Source organism: Azolla caroliniana, unplaced genomic scaffold, assembly GCF_043228905.1.
Source record: "Azolla caroliniana isolate FFs.n. ecotype wild unplaced genomic scaffold, voAzoCaro1.0.p SCAF_3, whole genome shotgun sequence".
In the NCBI taxonomy this organism is placed as follows: Eukaryota; Viridiplantae; Streptophyta; class Polypodiopsida; order Salviniales; family Salviniaceae; genus Azolla; species Azolla caroliniana.
The window spans coordinates 25,471,087-25,486,538 of record NW_028230438.1 but is presented as its reverse complement, the minus strand read 5'-3'; the positions used below and the strand labels follow the sequence as shown (position 1 = coordinate 25,486,538).

The window sequence follows — 15,452 nt, the reverse complement described above, 5'->3', positions numbered from 1 at the left end:
AAATATTGTATGCCTGTGCTCCAAGAACTGTTTTAAGTTTTAATTTGCAGATTGATTAAAGATATTTTGTGTCGCATCGTTTTAATTCTTTTTCATTCATTTTATTGTTTAATATAAACGTAGAAAATGAAGAAATGGTTAGATTAGTACTGTCTCTTCTCCATGTTGAATGTACTTTGAACATTAAACTTCAATAGATTTGTTTCTGTAATCAATTCTAATTTTGTGTAGAAAACATGAGGAAATGCTGGTGTATGGCCTATGAAGTTGAGGAAGCATTTAAGTAACATGGTAGTATTGTGTGAATTGTGGTGTAATAGAATGAGAAAGCACATGGGACAATTTACTCATCCATAAGAACAATGGTAAATATAAGAGATGAATTGTCTATCTAAATTATATTTTCTAATTGACCCATAACTATGAACACTCACTCGGGAAAAGCTACTTGTACATGTAATTGCTGCACATGTATATATATATATATATGTAACAGTTGTATGCCACTGACATGCATTCATTTATTAATGTGAAGTATTTACAATGCACAACATAGACAATCCAAAGTTATATCACAAAAGCAATGAGTGCTAATGACCAATAATCAATCATTTGATGAGCATGGCATGGTTCACATGGATGAGCAATAGATGAATCATGTATATATAGAGATGTTTCTCACAATAAGTTATCAAACAAAAGATGAAACACAATATGATTGTTTCTAAAAAGGTATTTACTATCAAATATCCTTTTTAACCATATAATTGTGGGTTGTGGTGGTTAAATATGTTTGCATGTATTTTCTTTGTAGTTCCATATTTATAAGTTTAGAGTTAAAGGTTTCTCAAGTTTTTGAGAGAGAGAAAGATAGAATGCTCTAGCATAAGTAGCACTGAAATTCCCCCATCAATAATTTTCTCTAAGACTAAAGAGCAATGTTTGCCACAATGATCTTCTTTCATTGGCAACATTTGGTGCATACATACCCTTGCTACTTGCAATAGTTCCTCATTATACAACATCTCAGTAATAGTATATCAACCAAAAGTATCTCTAAAAACTTGTGGCTAATATGAGCCTGTTACAAACAAAGCAACCCTTAAATATGCCTCTTGATTTATCCTTGCATTTAATTAGTATATCTTGTAGCATAAATTGCAGAACCAATGTTCCTTATGTTCAATACACATAAAACATCCTAATGATTTTGAATTATATATTCCCATGACTCAACAATTTTAAACCAATGAAAAATTTTCATGCACATTCCAAGTTGTCCCTTTCATTTCTTGTGACTTAATTTCAATTTGAACTTTCTCCCTTTCACCTCTCTTCCTTTCCTTTGTTACTATTGTCTTCACATGTTCTGAAAATAACTCCCAAAATAGCATAAGAATATTAGTTGAATGTACCTTCCTTGAGGTTGATGGATTCTTATGTGAGTGGCATATTTCATGAATTTCAATGAACCAATGAAGTATATACAGTTTTGTGGATTGTCGAAAGTCGAACCTTTTGGCACTCCACTATAATAGCCACTTGGCTTATTTCTTTTAAAACCGGAATGTTGTTCAATATGGAGTGTATGCCGCCATCTTGGGTACATTCTCCATGCTCATTGTAGTTTGGTTACTAGTTATCCTTAATCGTTATAAAGTTAGGGGATCATGAATGTCTATAGTTTCTAACATGTCACCTCTCCATCAGCTTCTATTATCTCAGAACCCTCATCTTTTGTACAAAGAGGGTCAGAGGGACAATTGTATTAGATAACCATTAATTTGATACGAGGCGCTTTGGAATTGCGTTTGGTGGCATTATCATTCTAGCATGGCAAGAGTCACATGTCCTCGAGTGAGTCGATCCGCGAGGACAACGGTATCAAATAACCATTACTTCGATACATGGCACTCTGGAAAGTGTGTTTGGTGGTGGCATTATCGTTCTAGCATGGCAAGAGTTGCATATGTCCTCGAGTGAGATGAACGAACCTTGGCGGCTCAGGTCAGGTCACAGAGAATCGCCTATTCAAGTAAAAAGCAGCCGGAGCCGATGAGACTTGAACCAGTGGCGAAAACAAGGAAGTGTGTGAGGAGAGCCAAAAGCATGAGGTGACCATATCTCCTCTTTAAGTTAACACCAAAAAGCTTTTAAAAGCAAATCCTACGTGGACTGTTTATCCCTATGCCAACTGCCACGCCAGCAGTAAGACATGTATAAATAGAACTCTACAGTCAATATGTGAATTACATACTGCAGACAATACAGAGAGACATAGAAGAAGTACATACTGCAGAACAGAGGAGGATGGTGTTATGGAGAGCTTGTCGAGGAGTAATGGCACCTTCCAGAAGGAGAAGAACAGGAGGGCCTCGCGAGTTAGCTGCCACACTCCCTTGGTCCTTCATCAATGATGCTGTGGATTTGTGCTACCAGAATCGATCTTTGTCCACCACGTTGGATCAAGACCTCAACGTCCTTGGTGATTCTATCGACATCTCGAGTGAGAGTTTCGAGGCTAATCGTAGATCTATGGCTGATCTTGTTGCCGAGCTGCACCGACATATTGATAAGGTAGAGCAATCTTCCACTCTTTTTTTTATCTAATTAAATTGTTTTATTGTGTTGGGTTTCAAAAAGGAAGGATTCTGTCATAAAATTGATGTATTCACAAACATCTTAATATGCGAAGGATTCAAATGTCATAGTTTTAGGGGTTATTTATTTGATCAAATAAATTTTTTTAATGTTGGTGTTAGAATAATGCAAGTGCAAGTTACACTGTAATCCGTTTCCTGAACATTGTGAGTCCTCACTTAAAATTTGAGCTTGGGATTTACATCCTACAAAACCAATGATATAAATATATTGGAGATTGGGATTTATATCCCATAGAACCAATGATAAAGAACTTCATATCAGCCTATTTTCTGCAAACATCGCTTGTTGATTTTTAGTCTATGTGCATGGATTTTTTGGGGCAAAAGACAGTGTATAAATATTTCCAAAGTCTTGATCATAAAAGATAAGCAAAAGCATGCAAAAATAGATGTGCAACAAATATCTGCCTCTATATGTTTCCTTGTTATGCACTCATTGCTAAAGTTGATTGTAACTGGATACTGAAATAGGATATAAATGTTTCAAGATCAATCAAATGGCTGGTTCGTCCATTGCATTTTAAGTTGATTGTGCAATCCTGAAGCAAATTTGAACATCTGAAGATTCAAACTTTAATGAATATGTCCTTTGATATAACTCTTAAGTGAAGTTCATATTTTCAAAGTATATATTTGAGACCAGACTCTAGTAAAATGAAGCCTTGAAAGAGTAAATCTTATACCTTATCATGAGGAACTTGTGTAAATGCTTCACACCCATGTTGTTTATGATTTTTCAGGCACTTGAAGGAGGGGGTAGTAAAACCGTAGAAAGACATAGAGCAAGGAACAAACTCTTGCCCCGGGAGCGCATTAATCATCTTCTGGATCCTTCTTCACCTTTTTTGGAGCTATCTCAGGTAACTAAGAGGAACTTATGCCTCCTATTTATGGTTTTGTTCAGTGGTTTAACCTCCATTATTTACTGGCACGAATCCTATGCATGCAGTATTTTCTGCAAGTTATTATATGCATTGATTCAAGGGCAAAGAAAACCCCTAAATATCCCTAACGTTTTGGACATTAACAATACTAAAAAGATACCAGAATATCCCTATATAGGAATAGAATTTTGAAGTGCAAGAGGTATTCTCATAAATATCCAAAAATTTAGGGGCGTTTTGGAATTTTGTCCTTTATTTAATTTGATCCATGTTTTTACGAATATCAAGTGAAAGAAAACATTATATGCTTTTTGACATTGGAAAAAGCTTGCTGGACATCAATTGTACGACGAGTCGCTGCCATCTGGAGGCATTGTAACAGGGATAGGTTTGATTCATGAAAAACTTTGCATGCTGGTGGCAAATGATTCAACTGTGAAAGGTGGTACATATTACCCAATTACAGTTAAAAAACATCTTCGAGCCCAAGAAATCGCTGCTCAATGCAACCTTCCTTGTATATACCTCGTTGATAGTGGTGGTGCAAACCTACCTCGGCAAGCAGAGGTATTTCCTGATAGAGATCATTTTGGGAGGATCTTCTATAATCAGGCTCGGATGTCAGAATCTGGGATTCCACAAATAGCATTGGTCTTGGGATCTTGCACCGCAGGAGGAGCCTATGTTCCCGCTATGGCAGATGAAAGTGTGATTGTGAAAGGAAATGGGACAATTTTCCTTGCAGGTCCTCCTCTTGTTAAGGTTTGTTTCCAACAAATTTCCTTTGTAATAAATGTGTAAACAACCAAAGTTGATGCTCTCATGTAGTTTTGGGAAATTACAATTAACTCTGAAGTTTTGGTCAAATCGTGTTGTTGTTTTTATATCCTAATTTTCTATAACTTATTTTGTCACTATCTTTCGTAATTTTATGTTACTTTTTCTTTTATTTGATGTCAATGTTTGCATTAAAAAAAATAACTATATTAGCAGTACCTGAGGAATATCTTATGTGCTAGGCTGCTACTGGGGAGGAAGTTACTGCTGAGGACCTTGGAGGTGCAGCATTGCATTGCAAAGTGTCTGGAGTATCAGATTATTTTGCAAATGGTCTCTCTCTCTCTCCCAGGTTTATTATTTGGTAGCTGTAATATTTGCATCGAACGAAACTTCATTAATAACATCAAATCTAGCTGCAAACTAGCTTCATTAAATTCTGAAAGTTGCTTATGCTACTCAGGCTAGAGCTCTGAGTATCATGCTGGAGGCCCTGTGGGAGTACTACCTTACCTTCTGGGTGGAATTGCAACAGCATAGCCATTCTTCCTAGTGAGGTTCTTAGTGAGGATCATTGCAGTGCGACAATGGTTAGAAGGATTTGTGAAACGGTGTGACACCGAAATTTCCAAGTCAGCCAAAGTCTGTCCCAAGACCCAATTACCTGTCGTGTCTGGTTCAGTATAGCCATTGCCCATGACCTTGAGATTCATAACAATATTACCTGTTTCGTTAATGTGAAATGGTATTGTTGTTTGGTCTTAAATGCCTTCATGACATGCCACATGTATAAATATGACTTTCTTTCTTTCTATCAACCAATCATGGGTAACTAGACTTGAACTAGTGTGCTCATTGACAAAGGGAAATGTGGCATACACAGGATTCTACATATAGTTAGGTGTAACATACATAGGGCATCAGTTATCCCCACAAGAGGCTGCCCATGTTCAAAATTCTCATGGATATTCAGCCCTTTGGCACCCTTGAAAGACAATGCGCAGATATACAACTTCTTGAACCACTGACAACTTCTGTTTTTCATTATACTTATAACACAGACATTTTTGTTTGGAGTAGAAACTCGGAGTTTCAACCTTCACAAGGCACATGACTAAAAGCCATTCCAATATCACATGGATTGTCCAACTTGGACTTGACCAAAGCAAAAAAGCTTAGAGTGATCTCAACTGATTTCATTAAAATTGATCATATGAAAGAACATGGATCCAGCTCCACAATGCTGCTTGGTAGGAAGATTGTCAACATTAAGTTTTCCTTTTGTTGTAGGATAGAAATTTTCATTCGACTCACGTATGGTAGATATTTCTCTCACTCCATAGGCAAGCTAGGCACTCTTCACATCAATTGGAGATTGATTCAGGCAAATATGCATGCAGAGATGTGGTGGAATATATCTGCCAATTGTCTCATGAGGATATGGAATCAAAGGAATATGTTTGCCACTGTACTGTTTTTAATAAAATAAGGAAGAGATAGCATGGCCTCTTCAAACACAGCTTTGGCCCACTTTGCTAGTGTTGAGAATCTAGCTCAACTTGTGTGAACATGTGCTTATGAAGAAAAGCGTGATTTGTGAAAAAGTGCATGAGCACACTTTATGTAATCCATATGAACTATCTAGTTACACGAAGAGCTAAATTGTGATATCTAGTTAGTTGTCAAGTGTAAATGTGGTTAAAGAATATCAGATATTCTATGTATGAGTAGGTTCCACCAACCACATTTAATGTGGCAGTTCCTCGAGGACTTGTATATAAAACCCCATTGTCCCATTGTGTTTAGTTGATGAACTTTAGTTGATTAATGTATTTTTCTCTTCAGTGCATAAGCTGTCATCCCCCTACCGTGTGTGTTATGATTTCTGGTTATTTTCTCTGATTCCTTCTCTTGCTCACACACCCATTCTCACACACGCACTGTGTTTCCGCGCACCCCAACTCTAGGGGAGTTAGATTCTTTACAGCCAGGAAATGAAATACAAAAACCAAGTATACTTGGGAATATTCTTGCTATAAACCAATAATACAGGAGGGAAGTTGTTGAACAACAATATAGCTACTATCACCTCTCCCTTCTATGCTATAAGTTAATCAAGGGCAATACAAGTGGAGTTTCACCTATAATATTCAAAGGGGCTATAATAGATGGGGGAAAATAGCAAATTGTGGTGCACATAGGCCTCATCAATTTTTGACCATGGAAGCAACACCATTATCAAAACATTAAAGACATCATCAGGAAATACTAAGGGGAATTTCCTCATTTCAGAAACTCTCTATTTTGGGTCACCCTATGTTGGTTCACTCTCTTTAAAAGTTCGCTATGTTATGTGCTTAGCTAACAGGAAAATCCAGTTCCTTAGTGATTCTACTAATCTAATATTAATTCAGTTTATTCTCCAACCTGAGATAAAATATTTTATGATATGATGTCATGATTGGTCTCATAGACCATTTTTGCCTCTTAAAAGACTTACGTATTTCTTTCTGTCAAACACACTAATTGGTTGCATGAAACTTATTTTCTCAGTTAGTATGCAAGCAACTACTATGTCACACACATAAGAGTTGCTTTCGTGAAACTTATGTCATCAGTTTGTATAGTTTATAAGATAAGGCTTTTTTATCTTTCTCACTACTGTCATCTCTGTCAATTTGTAAATCTCTTTCACAAACTAAACTGCAACAAACTTGAGTTATAATTTAGAACAGGTTATTGAGCTTATTAATATAAAAGCATGAATTATATAAGGCAGTTACATTCCCTGTTTTCAATGGCATACATTTGCATTTTCTTATTTGGTAAAATAAAAACCTATTCTGACCAGATGAAATACATGCGCTAGCAATTGGGCGAAAGATTGTAAAAAACTTGCATTTTGCTGGGATTTCCAGAAGAAGTCCTGGGGCCTTCAAAGGTGTTGGTGAAACTAAAGAGCCGTTGTACAGTGCAGAAGAACTTCAAGGCATCATACCAATAGACAGACAGCAATCATTTGATATTCGTTCTATCATCTCTAGAATTGTTGATGGGAGTGAGTTTGATGAATTTAAAAAGTTGTATGGCACAGTAAGTCCTACTGACTCTTCTTAATGTGGAGTATTCCATTTGAATCTTATAATGATATGTTTTCATACTATTACAGACACTGGTAACAGGATTTGCAAGAATTTATGGGCAAACAGTAGGCATATTGGGTAACAATGGCATACTTTTTACTGAGTCGGCTCTGAAGGGGACTCACTTTATTCAATTATGTGCACAAAGACATATTCCTCTCATTTTTCTTCAGAATATCACAGGTTTCATGGTTTGTTCCTGAATCACTCCTGTTTAACCTCATCTCATATAAATTTGTTTAATTGTAGTACCGAGTGATCTTTGTAACCAAAATGATGCAGGTTGGTTCACGTTCTGAAGCAAGTGGGATTGCAAAGGCTGGAGCCAAGATGGTAATGGCTGTCTCTTGTGCAAAGGTAGGCCTAAGGTTTTTCTTAGTGTCATATGTACAGTTTATCAGTGTGCATATATCCAGGAAATGTTTTGCCCAAAAATTGCCATTCCTCTCAAGTATAGAGGCTTCGCCAATAAGCTTTCTTGACACAATAGACAATTTGAAAATAGATGCAGCATTTGAATATAATGTGGATTGCCAATCTTTAATGTGATACTGTTAAATTATAATTAGTACTTTTATCGGGTTCAAGGGAACACCAATGTATTGTCTCTATATCCCTTCATGGTCCAGCCAACATATGTAGGCACACCAGGAACGTGCAATGATAGGTAGATATGATTGAGAACCCCTTGGTCTTATGATTAAATTTTATTGAGCTTTAAAACGTATGCAAAATAGTCGCATGCCAGTGTTGCTCCACATGCCTTGATATAATGGATCTTCCATTATGGTTCCTGTCATCATTTCAGAACTGGTGAATCTTGTTCATCGTGCAGCTAGTCTCTTGTGAACTTCTTAATGAATATTAAAATGTTGCTTTTAATTGTAATGTGGTATCTATGACATATCTTTAGACAACAGCGCATGCCATGTTACCTGAAGCTAATTATGTATATTTTCTATTATGTTATTCTACTTTTCTACATGATCTTTTCTTCTACTGATAGTGTGATTTGGTCCTAAGAATTACCATCTGTTGGTGCTCTATTTTAAAGCTAAAAGTTTTATTTGATTAATTAACATGTTTCTTGTCTGTGTATTTTTATCAGGTTCCAAAGATCACAGTCATTGTTGGTGGAAGTTTTGGGGCTGGAAATTATGGAATGTGTGGTCGTGCTTACAGTCCCAACTTTCTTTATCTTTGGCCAAATGCAAGAATATCAGTAATGGGCGGGCCCCAGGTAATATGCAGATAATTTTCTATTGTTGATTTCTAAACCAATCGAATGACTTAAATCCTTCAACAAAATTTGAAACAGGCAGCTGGAGTCTTAGCACCTTTGGAGAAAGAAAAATACAAGCGACAAAGTCTTCCGGTGAGCATTTTTCATCTTTAAAAAGAAAAAGATATGCATAGCATTTAATATTATATATATTTATATACACAGAGAGAGAGAGACAGGTCATTGTCTTTTAAGAGAGAGTTGTGTTCAGCAGACTGAAATAAAAATAGCTTGGGCTAGTAAAATTTTGAAAGATGGCTGTAGCCTAGAAGATCGAAAGTTACATCTACGTGGATCTTATATAAATTCTGATAGAAAGAAGCAGAAAACTACAGCTGTTCTAAGTAACTAGCTGCATTTAACAGCTCTGATCAAATTTCACTGATATTGGGACCATGTATAGAAGCCATGTATTAATACGGGGTACAATTTTATAAAATTAATCTTCAGTGATCCCATATGGCATCAATTTCCATAGTGTAAACTGCCCAGGGCATCAACTTACCTGAAGTAGTTGGCAGTAGAAAGTGACCTAGGATCTCTTTGTAAACTGTGATCAGTGCTCCTCGTAGCCTCTCTATATAGCATAGACACATCCTCTCTTTGATAAGTACACCCATATTAGACGCAAGGATCTCTATCTCCAGATGTGATGAGGTGCTAATCTTTCCATTGGCACATCTCAATCCTTGAGATGGATGGTTAATCATGTATCATGGGTGTAAAGAGAGTGTGAGACCACCAAATGAGCATTACGTCCATCGATAAGGTCATCAGGTGGATGTTTCACATGATCATCCAATAAATTGGTTTATTAGTGAGATTTGGACCCAACTCCAGGGGTTAATGGAAATATGGTACTGCTAGGAATGGAAATATGGTACTGCTAGGATAAATAGACTCCATACCAGGGGAAGAGAGAGGAATGGACAGATTTCCTTCCAAATGATAAAGTTTCTAATTCTCTTGTTATTTTTGTTGTCATCTTGTGTAGTGGACTCCTGAAGATGAGGAGAATTTCAGAGCGAAAGTTATCGATGGATATGAACGGGAGGGTAATCCATATTACTCAACCGCAAGGTTATGGGATGATGGTATTATTGATCCAAGGGACACAAGGAAAGTTCTTGGCCTTTCTCTTGCTGCGTGTACAGATATTGCACCTCAGTTAACTTCTTATGGAGTGTTCCGAATGTAAAGCCAAATTAGAAAGCCTCAAAGTCAACAATATTAACCAATTCTGTAATATAATAATGATGTAAAAGATCTGCCTTCAAGATATAATATAGGAGAACATTTTCTTATTGAGGACATTGTTAATGGTGTATTTTTAGATAATGGTTTATTTTAATTGGTTCTTTTTATCATTATGACCTTCACAAAAGAGGAACCATCAAAGGTAGTGCAATGGAAAATGACAGAGTCAGCATAAGCAGTGATAGTTTCCAGTTTTCCATCTTTTCCTCCAGATTGCAATAAAAGAATGGTCATTAACCTGTAGGGGGCTAAATTCCAAGCTATCTTCATTACTCCAAGTTTTTGAAAAAATGGTCATTAACCTGTAGGCAAATTGGAGCTGGAACTTCGTTGTAAAAGTAGATATTTGCATGTAATCTCTTACGATAGGCCTTTTACGTGCACATGCTTATGCATTTACTTGTTTATCCCGATATCCAAGGACATAAAACAGTTAGGGTGGACATCACAGTGATATAGAAAGGGTTTTGAGGCAAATGCAGCATTTAATTAGTGTTTGGTTTTAACGTATCTTTGCACCATAGCATGGACATATATTCCTTCAATTTTAGTGGATTTTATAGATGTATGATCTTTTGTCATTCTAGTTTAGCATACGTCACGTATCAAATCCACATTTCCAGCATATTTTAATTGGTAGAAGGGAAGGAAATTTACAAGAATATGCATGTGTATTATTAAAAAAAGAATGCTTGCTTATTTTCAGAATTAACTTTACATGTGCTATGAAAGTTGAGGTTCCTAATTACATCAAAATAAAGCTTTCACAAATGATTGAGAAAAGTCTTAGCAAGTAAACAAGGTGATAGTTCTAACAATCGTAAGGATACTTCTATATTGTGTTATCTACCAAATAATCTTGAGTAATCTAGCCTCTACATAGAACATTCTCCCACATTTTCAATAGATTAATTAGTAATTATATTTTGCCTTTTGTACAACTCATTTCCTGAATATTCTAAAATTGTCTTCATGGTCTCCGTTTTCTTCAGGAGATCATTGTTGCTTAATTCCATGAGTTAGGAACCAAACTTTGACAAAACCGCCACATTCACAATTTTGAAAATAAGCAAGAATATGTCAGTTAATTTCCTGAATTGATTGGATTTTTGCAACCCAAATACAAAAATTAGGTTCTACACAAATAAGATCGTGTAGTAAACCAATTTGTCACTAAGGGTTGTACAACTTAGGGTAGATATGTTGCAAACAATGCAAAATCAAATGGGAGCATTACAAATTTCAAAAGTAGTAACCAATTCACCTTCAAAGAAGAGAGTGAAAGACACCAACAGACTTAGATTTTTTTTATTTCACTGGAATCCCACAAATAAAATCATGTAGTAAACCCTTTTGGTGCAAATGGTTGTTCAAGACTAGATATTTCGCAAACCATGTGAAACCAAATTGGAACATTACAAATTTCCAAAGTAGTAACCAATTCAACCTCAGCGGAGAGAACAGAAGACACCAATATATAGCTTTTGCACACTTCAGCTACAGAGTGATGTCTTCTACATACAATTGGTGTTGCTATAACTCATGAGACACGGGTCTACCCATTTCACGGGATAGTTATATGAGTTTCATGTATGCCGTAAGTGTGGAGATGTTATTGTCACTTCTAGAGCACCTACATGGAAGGAACCAATATTTACATCTATAAATCATGAAGAAATTGCAAGTAAAGTTTTCACAAATCATAAGATGAGGATCTAAGGGTTCCAGTTCCAGTTCAGGTCAGGGTTTTCCTTTTAGGATTTCACGTTTACGATTCATGTATAAATTCAGCTTTTAGGGTTTAGGTTGTATGATCCGAATTCAGCTCACACTCTCTTCTGCCTCTATAGCATCCTTCTGAGCTTTTGCAAAGCTATTCACTTTAGATAGTCCATCATCTATGTCTACCACATCCTTTTGAGCTTTTGCAAAGCTAATCCCTTTAGACTGTTCATCATCTATGCATACAACATTTTTCTGAGCTTTCTCAAAGTCAAAAACTTCAGATAATACGCCATCCATCTTTGTCACATCCTTTCGAGCTTTCTCAAAGCTACTCACTTTAGATAATCCATCATCCATCTCTACTACATCCTTTTGAGCTTTTGCAAAGACCCCCAATTTATCCTTCTGAACTTTCTCAATGCTCTCCACTTTAGACAATCCATCCACAAATGCAGCAGACACGTCGTCAGGCAGTGTTGAGCTTTTCTTCTTTATATCTTGGAGCACTAACTCAGCCTTGGCAAGTTTTCCAGCTTTCGAGAGCTCAATAACGAGCCGATGATGAAATGTCAAGGTAGGGACCAAGTTGTCATTCAATTTTTCCCACAAAGCAAACACTTCATCAAGTTCACCTGAGTTGAAGAGCCCTTCTACAACCATGTTGAGGCTCACTAGATTCGGGTTCAATTCCCGACCCAACATCATTTCCACAACTTCAAGACCTTCTTTAAATTTCTGATCCAAACAAAACGCCTTCACCAGAGCATTGCAAGCCTTGGCATCTGGCTCAATTCCATCTTCAAGAATCTCATTAAATAGCTTCAGCACCTCCACAACTTTGTTTGCTTTGCTGAACATTGAGAGGACAATCCGATATGTTTCAGGCTCAGGCTGGAGACCATTCACTTTCATGTCGTGTAGAAGCTTCCAAGCTTCCTCTTTATGGCCGGCAATGCATAACCCTGAGATGAGTTTCTTGTAAGTTTCCTGATTGGGAAAGAACCCAGCTTCTACCATCTTTGCATAGATGGCAGGGATGGGATCAAAAAGCTTCTCTCGCTCTAGGATATCAAGAACAATGAGAAAATGAGAAGCCTCTGGAAGCCGAACCTGAATGAGACACTTTTCTCCCATTTCTTGGGTATGGATGACATTTTCCGCGGTTCTCATCATGGGTCCCATCATTTCTTGGGTTTCACTGTTCTTTTTGGTGCTACCCCCTTGCATCATTTCTAGTTGCTCGATGACCTGTTCTGCTGGACCCACTTGCATCATTTCTAAGGTTTGGGTGGCCTTTTCAACAGAAGATTCCATAGTTTCTACAGTTCCAATGGGCATTTTGGAAGAACCCACTTGCAGCATTTCTTGGCTTTGAATGGCCTTTTCATCTTTATCCATCAAGGATTGCATGATTTCTAGGGTTTGGATGGCCTTTTCAGCCATTCCAGCCCATCCATAACCCATCAAAAGCACCGAAAAAGCTGAAGAATCCATCCCTTCATAGCCATGAAGACATGTTTTTTCCAATATATTCATTAAAGTGTCAAACCTCTTCTCATGGCACCATCGCCGAGAAACTACCCCGAGTGCAATTTTGGAAGGCAATACCTTCTGATTTTCAATGGTCCAGATGAAGAACCGGAGGGCAAGCCTAGCTTCCGAAAGGGTCTTGAGCACTTCCACAATCAGTCCATCTGAAAGAAAAGGTATCGACGACGATTTGTTTTCGAGAGATTTTTCGAGGTTGGAATCCCATCTCTTCTCTTCGAACATCCGGCGCAGGAAATTCGCATCCCTTTGGAAGTGATGGAGGATAGAGCTATGCTTTCCGAGAGACCTTAAAACAGTTCGTTTAGGAGGGATGATGTTATGTTCCTCTTCTTCATCCAAGGATGACAAGGTTGAAGCAGAGCTGGACATGGGCATGGTTCTTTTGGTGGTCATCATGGTTGGGTTGATATGCATCTGCCTTTTCCAACATAGTGTTCCTCTGAGGATCCGGGCAGCCATAGCTCTCTGTTCCTGCTACAAGGTTAGCAAACATTACATACAAGGGAATCAACCAGTGTAATATGTATGTATGTATGTGTATAATAATATTTCCCCTGACACTCAGTTTACATAACTATCCCTAACCCCTAAACTAAACCATAACTATCCCTAATCTCTAAACAAAAAACCATAACTATCCCTGACCTCTAAAGAAGGCCATAACTATCTCTCCCCCTCCCCTTCAAAATGACAACTTATAACCCTCTTTGGTCCACTTATAACCCTCGCTCACGCTCGTATGCTCTTTCACACACGTCTAAGCTCGTTGGCTTCGTTTCCTTCTCGGACGTCATGATAATTGCATTTGTTAGACCTTGCATGGCCACCTCTCCCACCTCTCTCACTGGGCTCAATCACTCGCTTATAACCATCTTGTGTCACTCCATGTCCGAACCCACTTCTCGCGACCTCCGCTTTCATCTCCCTCTCGGGGACATGTCATCTACATTCCACTCTCATGCGAGGGAGTGCATTGTTGTCGAGGTGGGAAATTAAAAAATTGTAAAAGGTCTTTCAAATTATAATGTTAAATGCATAACTATGCCAGCCATTCTGCAATTAGGAAACCAATGTTGTCTTAAATTTAGCTAAAAACATACACGACACACAAATGTACCATTATGTAGTTCAATAGTCTTAACCTCAAATTTGTAAGGCTTCGCACGAGGACAATATTAAAGTTGGTTTCCAAATTACACGTTGGAAGGGCTCAAATATTGTAAAACATGTAAAAGACATTGTTATCAAGCTTTTAGGTTTATTCTTGTCTTCCAAAGAACTCGAGACAAATTTTAAACCTCTCTTAATATCTACTTCCCTCTAAGTCATATCATTAACCCTAATTCTTATCTAATGTAAAGCCCAAACTTAAGTTCCCCTCTTAAGTGTCGAGGCACATGTAACTTATTGGAGGAAACCGTTAGTACTATCGATCACTCTTCGACTCCTTGCTCACGTCTTTTCCTAATAGTTAGCATTAAGTTAGTAATAGTGCTCAAGTGAGTTTATGTTTTCGCACTCATTCTCATTCTTTGCTCATAGACTTTAGAACGGTTTGACACCCCTCTCTTAGGAAGACAATAATGATGTTTACTCCATTGCTAGTCTAGCAATGGAGTAAACATCATTATTGTCTTCCTAAGTTTTGGTTATAGGATAGTTAGAGATAGCCAGAATAACATGTGGCAAGGAACTAAAGTTCCACACTTCGCATATGATGTGTAAGGTCACACCATTTTGAGAAAACCCATGATAGAGCTATATAACTCATCCTCAAAATGAAGTGCTTTAGAGGCTAAGGTCACAAACTTTGAAGCAACATAAACATTGATCATTGCATGGTCCTTTGTTATATATGCAAAGTAATACTCCAACTAGAAATGTAAAAAACACGTCTCAATCATTTGCAATATGTGCCTACTACAAATGCAATACATAGAATTATAAGTACACTAATTCATACAACCATTAGAATAAGCATATGCCTCTGTTAGTGTAGCAAAAGTGTTGATGACAAACCATTACTAAAACCACTTACTTTGTGATACCTAACCAAAATATTGTGTGGTAATTCCAACTTACAAGTGGATGGAGCTTACCTTTTTACAAATTGCACTTAAACACTACAATATATTTGAGATTCTAACGGGGTACTGCAGTATCAATCGAT

General features: G+C 37.2%; 2 protein-coding genes and 1 long non-coding RNA gene across 3 annotated transcripts; 2 read left to right on the top strand and 1 right to left on the bottom strand.

Annotated features, from left to right (window-relative positions):
* Nucleotides 1–2,294: 2,294 nt before the first annotated feature.
* On the top strand, nucleotides 2,295–10,057 carry MCCB (3-methylcrotonyl-CoA carboxylase). Its single transcript, XM_087317360.1, has 10 exons — nucleotides 2,295–2,577; nucleotides 3,404–3,523; nucleotides 3,875–4,309; nucleotides 4,567–4,657; nucleotides 7,176–7,417; nucleotides 7,494–7,658; nucleotides 7,750–7,824; nucleotides 8,576–8,707; nucleotides 8,786–8,842; nucleotides 9,744–10,057. The coding sequence occupies exons 1-10, from the start codon at nucleotides 2,311–2,313 to the stop codon at nucleotides 9,945–9,947; spliced, it is 1,788 nt and encodes a 595-aa protein (XP_087173486.1). The 5' UTR covers nucleotides 2,295–2,310; the 3' UTR covers nucleotides 9,948–10,057.
* Nucleotides 6,041–6,794, top strand: LOC147866852 (uncharacterized). Its single transcript, XR_015529534.1, has 2 exons — nucleotides 6,041–6,193; nucleotides 6,301–6,794. It is a non-coding gene; the product is annotated as an uncharacterized LOC147866852 (long non-coding RNA).
* A 1,239-nt stretch (nucleotides 10,058–11,296) lies between the features above and the next one.
* Nucleotides 11,297–13,840, bottom strand: LOC147866850 (uncharacterized). The gene has a single exon (XM_087317355.1). It carries the CDS (start codon nucleotides 13,739–13,741, stop codon nucleotides 11,828–11,830), a length of 1,914 nt encoding a protein of 637 aa, XP_087173481.1. The 5' UTR covers nucleotides 13,742–13,840; the 3' UTR covers nucleotides 11,297–11,827.
* Between the last annotated feature and the right edge of the window lie 1,612 nt (nucleotides 13,841–15,452).